Source organism: Gambusia affinis, linkage group LG15, assembly GCF_019740435.1.
Source record: "Gambusia affinis linkage group LG15, SWU_Gaff_1.0, whole genome shotgun sequence".
Classification (NCBI taxonomy): domain Eukaryota; kingdom Metazoa; phylum Chordata; class Actinopteri; order Cyprinodontiformes; family Poeciliidae; genus Gambusia; species Gambusia affinis.
The window spans coordinates 8,962,021-8,976,536 of record NC_057882.1 but is presented as its reverse complement, the minus strand read 5'-3'; the positions used below and the strand labels follow the sequence as shown (position 1 = coordinate 8,976,536).

Genomic DNA, 14,516 nt, shown 5'->3' with positions numbered 1-14,516 from the left:
AACCAGATACTTTGTACTTTCTTCTGGCTCTTTGTTGGGACTATGTGCACTCACCATGCACATTTCATATCTAATAGATCCATAACCTGACAAATAGTAATTAGTGGGGATATAATAATCATCCATCTGCTAAGAGGAAATGGTATATGATTTTGACTTGAGAAGAATCAAGTTCTGGTAAAAATTTAGAATGTGAATTTGTTATATTTTTTTAAGAAATAGGGAAGGTTTCCTAATCACCAGACTTGTTACTCCATGTAGAATAATACAGTCAAGGTTATTTCAATGCATTCAGTTTTTTGTGTTTAACTATAAAGTCATCCTAAAAGTAAAAAAGCATCGCAAACTTCCCTCTAAACTAATTGAATTCAGTTCCTCCATCATTGCAGCATCAGAACTCATTGGCTCATTAATGTGAATCGATTTTGCTCAAACTTGGTCCGTAGTACCAACAGTAATGCATGGTTTAGACATTTTCTGCTTCGCAATAATTGAATTAAATATGCACAGAATTAGCAGGCTGGAACATATATCAAGGCAGTTGATCCAGATATGTTAAAATATGTAAAACAGAGTACAAGCAGTCCCCAACGGGATTATAAATACTGGACTGCACAGCATTTATTTTAAAGCAACCTGTTGAATATGGGTTTATTTGTCATAAGCAAGGATATTGTGGCCTTGCCGTCTTTTGTAATGGTGTATGAAATTAATAAAGCTGCTTTGCATTTTGTATATTGTGCCCTACCCAGTTTTATTTTGGTAGTCACCCTCCTTGAATATAATACCAGGTTTTACTGCTCTGCCTAGTCCTCTGATTATCTCCACTGTTTTCAAACACAATTCATCAGCCCCTGTGTGCATTTACGATCATGCACTCCCTTCTTCCTCTGCCTGTTCCACCCCCTCTTGCCTTAATTTACCTTGCCAACTTTATTGGAGCTGTTAAACAGGCCAGTTTTCCCCTTTTTCTGCCTAAGATCATAAGAAATCTAACATAGGGTATAGAGCTGGGTATAGTTAGAACCAGAAGGTTATCTGGTTCTAACTATTGTTAAGCACTTAATCATTGTATACTAGAAAGAGATACAACAGATTTGGGCTTTGTTTTAAATCTCTGATATTCTATTAAAAGATCAGAAGAATCTCTGTGGAGTCATCTCATCTGGTAAGGGTTGCCATTAAAGAGTTAAGGGACTCAACAGTGAATGTGATATTACAGTGCAACACATTCAGCTGGATGTTGATGGCTTGAGAGGGAGCTTGAATGAATTAAACATTCAGACACAGCAGGAAAATGAGAAGACTGTGTAGTGACGTGGTGAGAGGAAAATGATGTTCATGTTTTAACTACGATTGCTACTGATGAGGACACGGGGGAAGGAGGATAAAGAGAAATTATAATGGAAGGAACCACCTACATTTGGGAATAACGAATAATCCAAATTTTACCACAACTTATAAATGTTTAAGAGGAAAACTTTGAATTGAAATTCTTGTAATTCCAAACTGAACGGCAGCACCAACTGGATAAATAAATCCCTTAAAACATAAACGACAAAACTGGGTGGCAGAAAAACCATGAATTTATGGAAAAAAAAAAATTAAACACTTCAATAAAAGTATTTTGGCATCTGCTTCAGATGTAAAGCCTCATGTTTAAGGAGACTCACAGCTACAACAAAAGAAAGGCGCACAGGCTCCTACCATAAAAAAAACAACATCTGCATATAGTTTAACTTTCTTAGCGCTATCTGAAGGGCTAATCGTACTGTCTCCTTAAATATTCAGTGGAAAAAAAAATCTTGCGAAGTTATAAACGCTAAACTATGACTACATGTTTCATTTGGTAGTCTTTGCTGGTTCAAAGATCACTGCTTTACAGTGCCCACCTTCTCAATGCATGTAAGATGTTGCCGTCAACAAAACGGGACATTTTATTTGTGCAGAAACTAAAAACGGCTTAAAGCGCAAATTCATTTTAAATCTATAGTACCAAGCATTGGCGATTATTTAAACTGGTAAGGATTTTGTCCCTAATCAAAGAAAGTACAACAAATTATATAACTTGATTGAAGTTCCAACTATACAACACAAATTCTCATTGGATTGCATAAAAAATGACTGTACTTATTTTTTAATTCTTTGCTCTTTGGTGACAGTCAACTCTATGAATGAATACAACCACAGTCTGACTCTACAATCTTGAGATCAGGACTCTGTGGGAACGATATGATGCTGGGTATCTTCTTCTTTCTGTTGCTCTCTGTGGTAAATTTATGTTAAGCCAGTATCTTCAGTTCGAAAGAACATCAATCTGTTTGCAGCAGTGCATATTCCTAAGTTCGAATACCTTATTTCAAAAAAATATTTTTAGTTATATTTGCACCAAAGCATCTGACAATGCTTATTAAAATAAGAGCCAGTTCTACATGCTGGTAGCATTGCTGGAAAAAGATCACAGTGTGATCTGATATAAGGGTTATATAGTTGTAACATTTCTATGAAAGTTGTTCAATCCCAAGTAGCACTGATTAAGAGGATTTGCATTGTGGATATTTGTCTCTTTCCATATAGTCTCAGAGTAAAGTTACATGATATTATAAAGACTTATCTGAAAATTAACAATGGCTTAATGGGGAAACTTGGAGTTGGATTTCTGATAAATTATTGGCAGTGTTTTAATTAAATAGATTCTGATTCAACATCGATTCAGTTGAAAAAAAAAATAAAAAATACACTCAGAAACTCTGCCAGGCAAAACAACTGTAATCTTAAAACTAATGATCATTTTGTGAGTGCCAAAATGACAATTAAAACCCCGAAACTCTGCCAAGAGTCGCTTTAGAAGATATAAGTTTATTTTTCTTAAGAAGAAAAAAAAATCAACAGCAGAGGATTTGAGCAGCAGTCACGACTCACCTCGAACTTTGCCTTTTGAAGCCATCACTGCATTCCCCAAGTAGGAGACGAGGGGTTGGATGAACAGCAAGAGAGGCAGAAGTCAGAAAAAAGGAAAAGAAAAAGACAGAAGACAGAGCAACAGATTAGATAAGTGTAGGGAGAGCAGAGTGTGGGTATCTGTGACACATATTTAGAAGCAACTCTACGTTGATCTTGAACGCTAGTTAAAAGTGTGAAAATCACTGGATTACTCAACCCTTAAAGAGAACATCCTGAATTAGCTCAAATGCAAATTGAAACTTTATAGTGTGACACCTTTTAATTAGTGGTGTCGCATCATGTGGATTGGGAAAGGAACCATGTTGCCTTCAGATAAGTTTCAAAGTCTTGTAAGGATACATGCAAATAGAATCCTTCATGCTTATTAGTAAGGGCTGTGATTCTTTTCTTGTTCAAACCACAGGCTACAGATAAAAGATGGGTCTGTGGATATATACCTCTTTTTCAATGTATTTTCTGGGGGGATTGTATGCAAAGAACAACAGAAAGTAGAACATAATTGGACTCTTAAGGAAAATAAAAATAGCGGTAATGTTTTCTTTGAAATAAAACATTAAACAAGTGTATTTGTGTGCAACCCCATGAGACGATACCCAATATACCAACTCTCACTCCAATCACAGCTGGAAGTCTTAAGATGTACATACATTTCTCTACCGCCATTCCACACAAAGAGAAACATTTTACTCATTTTTTCTTATGAAATGTATGACGTATATACAGCATATATACATAACTGCATTTGTAGACAAAAATGTTCAAGTCTTGCCACCAATTTGTTGCAGGAATAAGGTCAGGACTTTGAGTGTGGCGGCAGAGGTTCATGAAGTTTATGTTGCAACAGGTGGGTTGTCAGTTCATTCCCCCTGTCCCCCGTGAGTTGCTTCACCGGCCTTGCCTGCTGCTGGTGGTGAGAGTTCCCAGTGCCACAAATTGCACGGCAGTCCCTCCATATGTCAGTATGCCCCAGAGCAGCCGTGTCTACATTGTAGGTTATCCCCGTTAGTGTGTGAATGTGTTCTTTATTAACTTAACTCCATCTTGTGTGATTCTTGACCATCATGATGCTGCTCATTTTCTCCTGTTGTCCAAAGAAATCTCTGAGGTCTTCACCAAACAGCGTTAACCAAGACTGAATTGCAGGTAGTTGTGATCACATTTCAGTAAGTGACCACACAGCTTCTGAATGAAATTGGTGAGATAAGATTTTATAAGGGGTATCCGAGTAAATGGGGCTGGATACAAATGCGCACCATAGTTTATACGTAAACTGAAAAACCCCGGTATTACAGTGCGAAAGAAAACACTGTAATCAGTATGAAGAACAGAAACAGAGAATATGCCACAATGTGGGAGTATTTTATAAGCAGCTTAGTGGAAAAAAATTATATGAGCCAACAAGGCCATGTTAAAAAAAAACCCAAAAAATTGCAGCACCAAAAAATCACTTCTGAGACACCCTGCCAGTTAAACCAGAGAGGGTAAACCAAACAAAAGTCATAGATTGTCCACTGGTGTGCATATGTATGCCTCTGCATTTGCAAGTACATCCCTGGAGAATGACTCTTATGCTTCACATGCACTGCTTTGCCAAATTGATGGATCTATTGGAAATCCTCCAGTGAGCCTGAAAACATGTACGGCTCTAAAAGACAGCAGCTGAAGAACAGAAAAAGCTAGAAGAACAAGAAGAATCTCATGGCAGGTAGCATGTTTCAGTTTATTTAGATTACTTCTTGCTTCCTTCCTTTCTTTTGATTACTAATTTATAAACAGTTCTCCTGGTAAACAACTAATTTAATATAATATATCAAGATTGTTGTAAGGAAAATAAGTAAAAACTAGTACTAAACACAAGAGCTTCAAGCTGTTGGCAGCTAGAAGCAGAAGCTGACCACTTTGACTCTCTCATATGTAGATATGTCTTTGTTTATATGTGAGTACGATTAGGTCCTGATAGCCAATTTCTAGTGCCAGATGGGGATGATTATATTTTGTTAGTACTGTTTCACTTCTTGAATGAGATTGAGAATGAGATGAAGACTTTTTTTTTTCTTGCAATTTGTAGTGAATATTAAATGTAATTTGCATGAATGTTGGTCTATAGCTTCTCTGGTGATACATAATGGGGGGGTGGGGCAGAAGATTGAGAATCACAGCAAAGACAATCTGATTTATCTGGAAAAGAAAGGTGTATTGGTTTTCTTTCGCATACAGAAAACAAATATACTTCAGAGATTTCCACTGATATTTTCACAGCTTGCTGTTATGTCACTGGTTCAGAAGGAGAGAGCCCAACAGAGAAAAAGGGCAGTGGATGTCACATTTCTGCCAGTAATGCTTTCTACACGAGACTGATGGCTATGTGAAACATTCCCTCAGCCTGTCTGACCTCGGCCTATAGCTGCCTTTCATCCTAGTTGTCAAGGTGTGAGCTCCATGGCACAACAGTGCCTCTATGATCTCTAAACCACTGAGACAAAGATGGAACAAACTTATAGATTTTTTTTTTTTTTTTTAACCACTGTTTCCTCATACCAACAGCCAAACACATAAACCACTATAAGGAGGGAGTCAGAAGACAAACAGCAATACAAAGTGAAAAATATATATTTACATACTGGCCATCGTATCTGACTTATCCTCTAGAGTCTCTGCACATGTGGCTTATCTTGGAGTATTACAGTTTCTAGGCAACCAACACAACAGTTCTGTAAGTCAGGCTGAAATTGCGTAAAACACTTTTCATTCAGCTCTCTTCTTCCCCTATTTTAAATTGCAAAAAGCAGAGTATTTCTGATTGATTACACAATGTCCAGTTCCCCGGAGATAAAAAAGAGAGCACAAATAGGATCAGAAGTGCCTCTCTACTACAGCCAACATATATTGAGATATGTACGCCTTTACTGAGAAGTTTTAGACTTTCATATTGTGCAATGATATCTCATAATATTAAAATGCCAAACGTGAGGTATTTCTTGAGAAATGCTCTCAAACTGTGGTGTAAGGGTGTATCGACACCTGACACATTTGGTCCACTTTAAATGGACCAGAGTTCGTTTCCCCAGTTAGTCTGGAGCTATTCTGCAGGTGTCAATAGACTCACAGCAAAGACTCTAGTGAATCCTGGTGCGAGCCAGACTAAGACCAATGTTTTGAGGTAATCTCGGGCAGCTTAAGAACAAATTATGCTGAAATTTGCTTCTGGTATGAATTCAGACTGGCCTCGATCCAAACTAAACTCAGGAAATGTACGTCTGTTTGGACTTCACCAGCTACTATTGCTGGTCATTATAGTACAAGGAAGGCCTTCAGTGATGCTAACGCTACTGGAAATACTGAAATCGTACTTGGTCCACCGTTTTCTGCTTAGCCATCTATATTCTACATATTTCCATCTGCTTCAGTCTCATACAAATTAAGCTATAAGGATAGAACAGCATGAAGTATCACATGCATTTTCAACTAGATAAGAAAAACTGATTTAAAGTATTACATCTTTGCAGTGTATGAGTGCTTTGAATGAAATGTTATATGTTTAAAACTGAAGTGAAATGAGAGCCACATGTTAAGATATTGTCTATTTCTCATTGGTCGGTAACATCTAAGTGTATATGAGATTTCATACTAATGTAATATGCTTCAAAGCTAGCTCTAACAAATATTCAGATTTTACAGGTGTCTGATTTCAGCTGGTTTTCCAATTATTTAACTTTCATCATTGTTTCATATAAAGAAACTTGTGTTCTGTTGCTTCTTTTATGCAAAATGTGGAGCCTCTCCTTGCAATGAATAATAACTGAACCCATTTGAAACTATTTTATATGTTTTGGCTTGATAAATATTTGCAATGACAATGATGTGCTTAACCACTTCTTGAAGAATTGCCTGAGTCTGTCTCAGAGCTATTGATCCAAGCTACGTGTAAACAGCCGCATTTTACCTGAGAGGATGAAAAGACGGTGCTGAAACAGAGAAGCACCGAGTTGCAAGCAGGTTCTTCCCTATCTCTAACCATCAGCAGGGAGCCGTCATAAATAAACTGTGTGGTAGTTCATACAGAAGCCACCTACTGTGGCCCCCACGCACGCACGCACACACCCAGACACACACACACACAGCCGTGATCACAGCACTCCCTTAAGGTAGAAATCTCCTGGGAGAACGTGTGTTCTATTGCAACATCCTTCCTGTTTTTGTCCTTCTTCAGCCCGTTCTGTTCTTGCCCCCTCTCTCTTCAACTTGTGCTCACTCAGGAGTTTGTCTCTCCTCCCTTTTCATATTCACTCTGCCTCCTTATTAACTGTTTCCTTATCTAAATCTCACTCTCCCCTTCTGCGTTTTCAATGCCTTCAGGCTACTTTCTCTTGCAGAGGCAGATATATTTAGAGTCTGACAGGCAGAGAAAAGCCTATGGAGATCGATGTGTGCAGCGTGCCTCTCTGGGCTGTCACATGACATGATGGAGAGTTTAGCTTATCTTTAGTATAGCAGCAGCTGTTTTTTCCGTATGTCTGAAGTTCTCTTGGCCCTTGGAGTTAGACCAATATGCTACCGGTGAGCAGATTGCTGTAAAACCTCAGCATACTTCCTGTCACCTTGACTTAGCTGGACATCAATTCACACACAGACGTTTAAAAGATATATCCCATGGCCTGTTAATAGCGAGATCTATGCATCTGTGATTCTTTCGATTTGCAGACAACCATGACTGTGAAAAATAACAACAATATACTCCTCGGATTCATTTGATCAAAAAAAGTAATATATTAAATTTGGATTTGATTTAGCAGCAAATTCATTCTTATTTTGTTTAGCCAGGCTTTTGCTAAGGGCTCCAATTAATCTTTGGATAATAAAGGAGGTGGTAAACAGTGTTAATAGATGGAATCAAACTTGCTTAACTCGGCTTATTGCCACCATATTGCCTGCTTTATTGGATCAGTCTGACACACCCTTGTTTACTCACATTACAGGAAGACACACATCTGTTTGTTTGGCCGTTTAATCTAGCATATTTGATTTCACCTCCTTAACATGATTACACATGAATAACGTGTCTGTAGCAGAATCATCTGCTTCCATATACTGAGCTAGATGCAAACATGTGGACACAAGGACACAACCACAAGGTAATGGTATCTACAGGGAGAGTTTAACGCTCTTTTTCTCAGACTAGAAACCCAAACAAATGCTATTATTCCTTTAGTCTAAAACAGTGGTTCCCAAAGAGTGCGGCGCGCCCCCTATGGGGGCCGCAGTGCCATTGCAGGGGAAGCGGTATGGCTGAATAAAAAAAAATAATAAGAAGAAAATAAGTTAGACAAAAGTGTTTCACTGTAAAGATGCTTTGCAGTGTGTTTTATTGCAACCTGAAGTGTGAATTAAACTTCAAACTTCAGTTTGAAAACAAAATATGTGTATAGGTTTATGTCTGGTTGAATGATGTTTGCGCCCAGTTGATTTATTTTTTTTTCTTATTGAGTTATTGTAACCCATAGGGGGGGGGGGGGGGGCAGAAAATCTTTGGGAACCACTGGTCTAAAAACATGTGAGTGGATTTAGACAATTTAGACAAATTTCAGCTGCAATCTAAAGAGTGTCAATGTTCCAGACTGACTCCATATTCCAAGAAGTCTACGGTTTGCATGTATAACAGAGGTTGATGTCCTCTGCATGAATTTAGCTGAGGGAATGGGATGAGGTTCACCTCTAGGAAAACAGCAATGTATGTTGTTGATTCGGTGGCTAAATGTCCCCTTCTGTCTCATTAGTCCACAGAAAACGTCCTCCGGGACGATAGATGGCATATTTGCCCAATCTCTTTCCCGTAATTAAATCATAAACACAGAACAATGTTTCCAGTTCTTCTGTGAGTGGTTCATATGTTCTTGATCTAATTTTGGTGGACTGACCATTCATGGAAAGGCTTACCAATAGTCCATGTTCTCCCTATTTGAAGATAATGGGTCTCTCATTGCTTCTCTGGTGACGAAAAAGGTTTTGTAACCTTTTCCAAACTGACGGCTCTCATCAATTTTCATGTCTGAACTTTTTAAATCAGTTCATGATGTGTTCCATTTTGAGATCTTTTCACTTGATTAACAGGTTCAGTTAAAGTTGTATTTGATTCTGTGGGTGTGGCAGCAATTAGGTCTGAGCAAGATTAAACAGCTAAAAAAAAAATTTAAAAAGTTTCTCATAGGTAATAAAAATGTTACATAGAGAGTAATAATTTAGTTTATCTATATCCGGCTTTGTTTTGGGCAGTTCTAAATTACTAACTAGAGAAGAAAACACGATATATCAGTTCATACGAGTTCCTCTGTTGGTCTTTGATCCTAAAACTGGGAGGAAAATGGTAATGTCCCTTACAAAAAAAGATGTTTTACCATCGACAAAATATGGACTTAGTATATTAGGGGGATGGTTCAATGACAGTGGCCTGGAAATTTTAATGTCAAGACATTTCCTTTTCCAGCTCTTCTGTCACTTGACTTCACAGCTGTTCCTTAAGAAAGGTCACTACATGCACAGCTACACAAAAAAAACAAGAGTAGGCAGTTTTGTAAAACTGCACCTATTCTTGCTCATTTACATGCACAGAGCACACACATATACAGCCTGTGCATAGTACAAGTGCAGCCCATCACAAAGTTGGTTTTATTCACAAATGAATACCTAAAGTATCTAATTTCACACATACTGTATATACTGAATCAAAATCAGCTGCCACTGTGCAGTATGCAGAGCAGAGAAACTTCAACTTATCTTGTCACCTGGTTTGAGTGGTTAAATACAGTATATCTTTTTAAATAGTCAGGGCACTGTTGGTAAAAATAGAATGCTTTGAGAAATATATGTTTAGTGTCCTGAGAGATTAAGCATATAATTTCTTTAATTCAAAGTTTTGAAAATACATGTAACTGAATTCAGATTTTTAAGAGTTTAGAAAGCATTTTTATAGGCATGTTCCAATGCAATGTGCTATGCCAAGTCAATAGTAGAAACTTTTATCAACAAATTAATGTTCATGTGGCCATTATAGTGTTGCTGACCATCTATTTTATTTTTATTGCTTAGACTTCCAGGTATTTATACTAATTTAAATATGTATTTATGGGTGGTGACAGGGCGGACCAGCAGCTGCGCTCCATTTACCGCAAATTGGGATTTATAAAGGACAGGTGCGCAGCCACATGCGTGCACACAGCTTTATACATCCAGATTTTTTTGTGCGGTGCACTTTTCTGAATTTTTCCGTACGCCAAGTTTTAGTGTGAAAACTGCACACTCTTTAATGCATGAGGCCCCAGACGTGTGGTGCACCACAAGCAGATTTGCTTTGTACGTAATTTTTGTGCCCAGCATCTTCTCCATCACAGCATCTCTTTCACAAAGCAAATAGTTTTAATGACTTGTCAGAGCAAAACTGCTCATCAAGTGCCGTGGTGATTGACCGGTTTGTACTCTGGCATGTCAGATCTGACCTTTCTCCAAACACACAGTAGCCAGGTGAGTCCTCATCTCCACCAGTGAACTGGCAAGAGGCAGGCTACATGCAGGACATGTCGACTGTTCATCACAAGGCAACACAGGACACATGCGCACACACACACGCACGCACACACACACACACACACACACCCACACACACACACGCACACACGCGCGCTTACACCAAGAGACTATTTAGAGATTGCAAACATGCTTGTTTGTGGACTTTGGGAGGAGTACACAGAGTGATCCACACACTTATAGTCTTTAAAATTATGTACAGTACAAAGTTGTAGCTATCTTGTCGGAGTAAAAATCATTTGTGCTTTTTCATAAAAGGTTGTCCTATTTTGTTTTGCATTATATGCCCCCTAAAAGTACTTAATTTAAATCCTGGTAATTCATCAGTGCAGAAAAAATGACCATTTGTTTGTCTGCAGATCAAGAAGCAAGTATCCCTCGGCAAACGTGTTGTGAATTAGATAAAACCAGGCTTCAGTGTGTTGTATGTTAATGAATTGTTCCTTCATTTTAACTTTATCACCCAATATGCTAAAGCTGTACAGCATATTGGACCTTATTATGGGCTTAATAAGGTCAGATAGTAAAACACTGGAAAAACTTTATCTGATCTCAGTAAGCATTAGAATCCAAAACCACCATTTAAATGTCACATCCTGTCAGTGAATACCTGCTGATCCTGTTGACCACTTTACGACCACTACTCCCCCATCGATAAAACGGCTCCATCTGCCTGTATAATCCACCAATTCACAAACCTCATATCATCTCCGATTGTTGTCTCAAATATGACAGTGAGTTCTCTGCACAGTGACCAAGGTACATCTGAGTACATCTGTGGTGTGACTGTAAAAAATGCATTATGATGCTCTGACTCCACAATCTGATTGCAAAGGTTTAATACTTTTGAGATAAAATGTACCAAAACCTCAGGAGAAAGTCTCCTAAAATATTGCTAAATCAGTGCCATGGAGATTTGAAGCAGTCACAAAAGTTAGGTAAGGTGTTTTTTGCATTTTGCCAAGGTGTCATCATTGAATGAGCATAGGAAGATTTATTTTTATGCATCATAATACAGAAGGGGAGGTAACACAGGAAAAAAGAATGAAAAACAGATCACAGAGAAGGTCATCTAGAAAAAAAATGCACTCGGACTGCAAAAACAAATAAAGTTAGGTCTATGCCGGTGCATGCACACCCAGAAAGAAAGTACATAAACTTCTTCTATTCTAAACTTTAAAGAAATCCCCCCTGGCCACAAGGAGCACATTTCAATTTCCACATAACACCAGAAGGGTATCTAAAACATGAATCTTCCCAACAAGAGAACTCAAATAAATATTGCTATTGGGTGATGGACACACTAGAATATATACGCATACTTTGAAGCAGACACACATAAACAAAATGCATACTGTCAAGCAGGTACTGCTGTTGGATGATGGACAGTCCAGGTACAGCCTATAACTCAGCACAAGCCTTTTTGTTTCCTTCGGTTCTTCAAATGAATACTTAGGAAGTAAAAGTTATAGTGTGATCGATGCCTGGGGGGTAACAAATGCCTTTCCCCAGACAAATCTTCAAGAGGATACGCACGTCCTGCCACCAACCTGTAATCTCTACAATTTTTTTCTGTTAGAGGCGACAGGAGATTTCCAGGAAAAAATTCCAAACATTACTATTTTTTTTTTTTACTCTTCAGAGGTCAAATCCCCATAAGATGAAGAGGTGTGTGGGTGTAACGCTTCCCTCAGCATCAAGTGCTTTCTCAAATTCAAACATACGGATTGTCCAATATTTCCAGGGGATTTTCCATTTTGCGGATTCATTCTTCCTGTTACAGAGCATGTTGAGGAAGGGAGGCTTTTATCCTTGGTAAAGAGGAACACATAGCATCTAGAAAATGCCTCTTCCCCTTGATAGTGAGACTTTGATCAAAAATGTGTCATAGCATTTTGCTTGAGCTGAATTATTCAAAGGTCAGTGAACAAAGCCGTGTTTGTGCTGGGCTGCCTTACAAAGGGTAGAATGATGGTAAATTGGCAAAGTGTTCACTGTGTCTCTGTGGGGAGCTGACCGCTGAGCCTCCCCCTCAAGGGACCATTTGGCATCAAACAGTGCAAGCTCCCTGTGATTGTTGCTGCTTCAGTCACGGCTAGGCTGTTACTTTCAAACCATCACCTTTACAACCCTTTCTGTTTAGAGCATTATGTTGCTGCAGCTTTCAAGTACATAAAAAGATAAGACTACTAATTGAAAATGTCTGGTGTAGTTGGGTTATTCCCCAAACTGACACTGGATGTATGTACAAACATATTGATATCCCTAGGAAATTTCACTTTGCAACCACAAGTGGGAGAAAGTTAGTATGTCAAATTTAATCATAAATAAATACTTGAAAGTCTGTGGTGCATTTGTATTCAGCCCCCCGTCCCTTTCTAATAACTCCAAAATAAAATGTATTGCATTCAAACGTCTTTGTAGGTCAAACAGAAAATAAAGTCCACTTGTATTTAATTCAATCTCAGTATCAACACTGGTGCTCCCTAAATTTGCAGGGGGTTAGAAGATATTCTGTTAATATGCTGGGCTTGCAGCTCACCTATGGAAGAAGGTGCTGTGGTTTGATGAAACAAAAACTGAACTGTGCTCAACAGATGAAGTGAAATATGTGGTGGAAGACTAAAACTATATATAACCCCACTGACATCTCCTTCATAGTGAAACATGGTGTTGGCAGCACTATGCTCAGTGGAGACTTTGTTCAGCAGCTTATCAGATTGGATGAAAATACGGATGGTAACCCTTAACAACAACCTGGAACAGGCAGTGAAAGACTTGAGACAAGAGTAGGAATTCACTTTCTAACAAGATAGACACTGTTAAAATACAACATAGCTGTTCAAAGCAACACATATTTATTTATTTCAATTTTGACTGTGTCATTACAGTACAAATTCGATCCAAAATCTTTGGCAAAACTTGACAGTTGCTGTTCAATCAGTTCTCATCCAGTTTGACTGGGCTTTGAGATCTTTTGCAAAAAAGAAAGAGCAAAATCCTGTGCAGAAATGGTTTAGAAATTCTCCAAATATGTGCGGCTACAATTTGTAGCCAAATGGTTCTACAAAAGATTGACTCAAATAGCAAATAAGACATCTATGCCACACAATTTTTTTTTATCTTAAAAAGCCTGTAGGTTCCTAAATAATGAAGCCATAAGCTTGACGCTCTCCGTCTTTCCTATTCGGTCCACTTGACGACGAAACAACAAAAAAATAAATAAGTAAATAAAAACAGACTGGATCCTCTTGATAAAGTTAAACGGTTTACTTCAGAAATAAAAACAGAACAAATGTTATTTTTCCACAAAATAGTAAAGAGTAAACAAGAGAGAGAAGTCAACAAACCGCGTGGCTCCACTCCAACTGTCCAACTAACTCTCCATAGCCACACCCTAAAGTCCTTCACTGCAATTAGATATGCAAATTTAAAGAAAGCCAATATGACTAATTCGTATGCATTGGAGATTTAACCAGTAATCATTTTTATCCAAATATAAACATAATTTATCCTAAAGGTCTGAATGAACAAAACTGAATTTAGGTTTCTACAAAGCCTGTTAATCATCATTCGGTTTCTTTCCGAATGATGAATTTGAAAGCATTCACAATTATTATTATTCTTTAGGAATTCAAGTCCAACATCCTATATTTCTTGCATCATTGTTCATCAAGAGATCTCTACTCTAATTATTTGAAGTATCCACTTAGCTAAAACTTGTTCTGATTTCTCTGTGAGGAGGCCAGTGGAGAGGATAAGAACAAGCTACAGACCGGGGGAGGAAAGTAAAGAGATATCAGGGAAGAAGTAGGAGAAAATTGTTAACCTTGAGGGTTTGTGTAACTTGTGTACTGTATGCATAACAGCCTTCATTACACTCGAGCAGCTTCCATTATTCATGCCGTGTTTCTTAAGAAAAACTCAAGTAGGTGTTTGAGTGTGGGGGTTGTGGATTCATATTTATAAAAAAT

At 38.1% G+C, this 14,516-nt stretch overlaps 1 protein-coding gene across 5 annotated transcripts in view; it reads right to left on the bottom strand.

Moving 5' to 3' along the window:
• cadm2a (cell adhesion molecule 2a) overlaps nt 1-14,516 on the bottom strand; it is a 231,010-nt gene that overhangs the window by 74,408 nt on the left and 142,086 nt on the right. For 3 of the 5 annotated variants that reach the window (XM_044139743.1, XM_044139745.1, XM_044139747.1), the window contains exon 2: nt 2,923-2,949. The exons of the other annotated variants lie outside the window; for them this stretch is intronic. In XM_044139743.1, the coding sequence (XP_043995678.1) occupies nt 2,923-2,949 (27 nt within the window). The remainder of the gene's footprint in view (nt 1-2,922; nt 2,950-14,516) is intronic. 5 annotated transcript variants of the gene reach the window in all.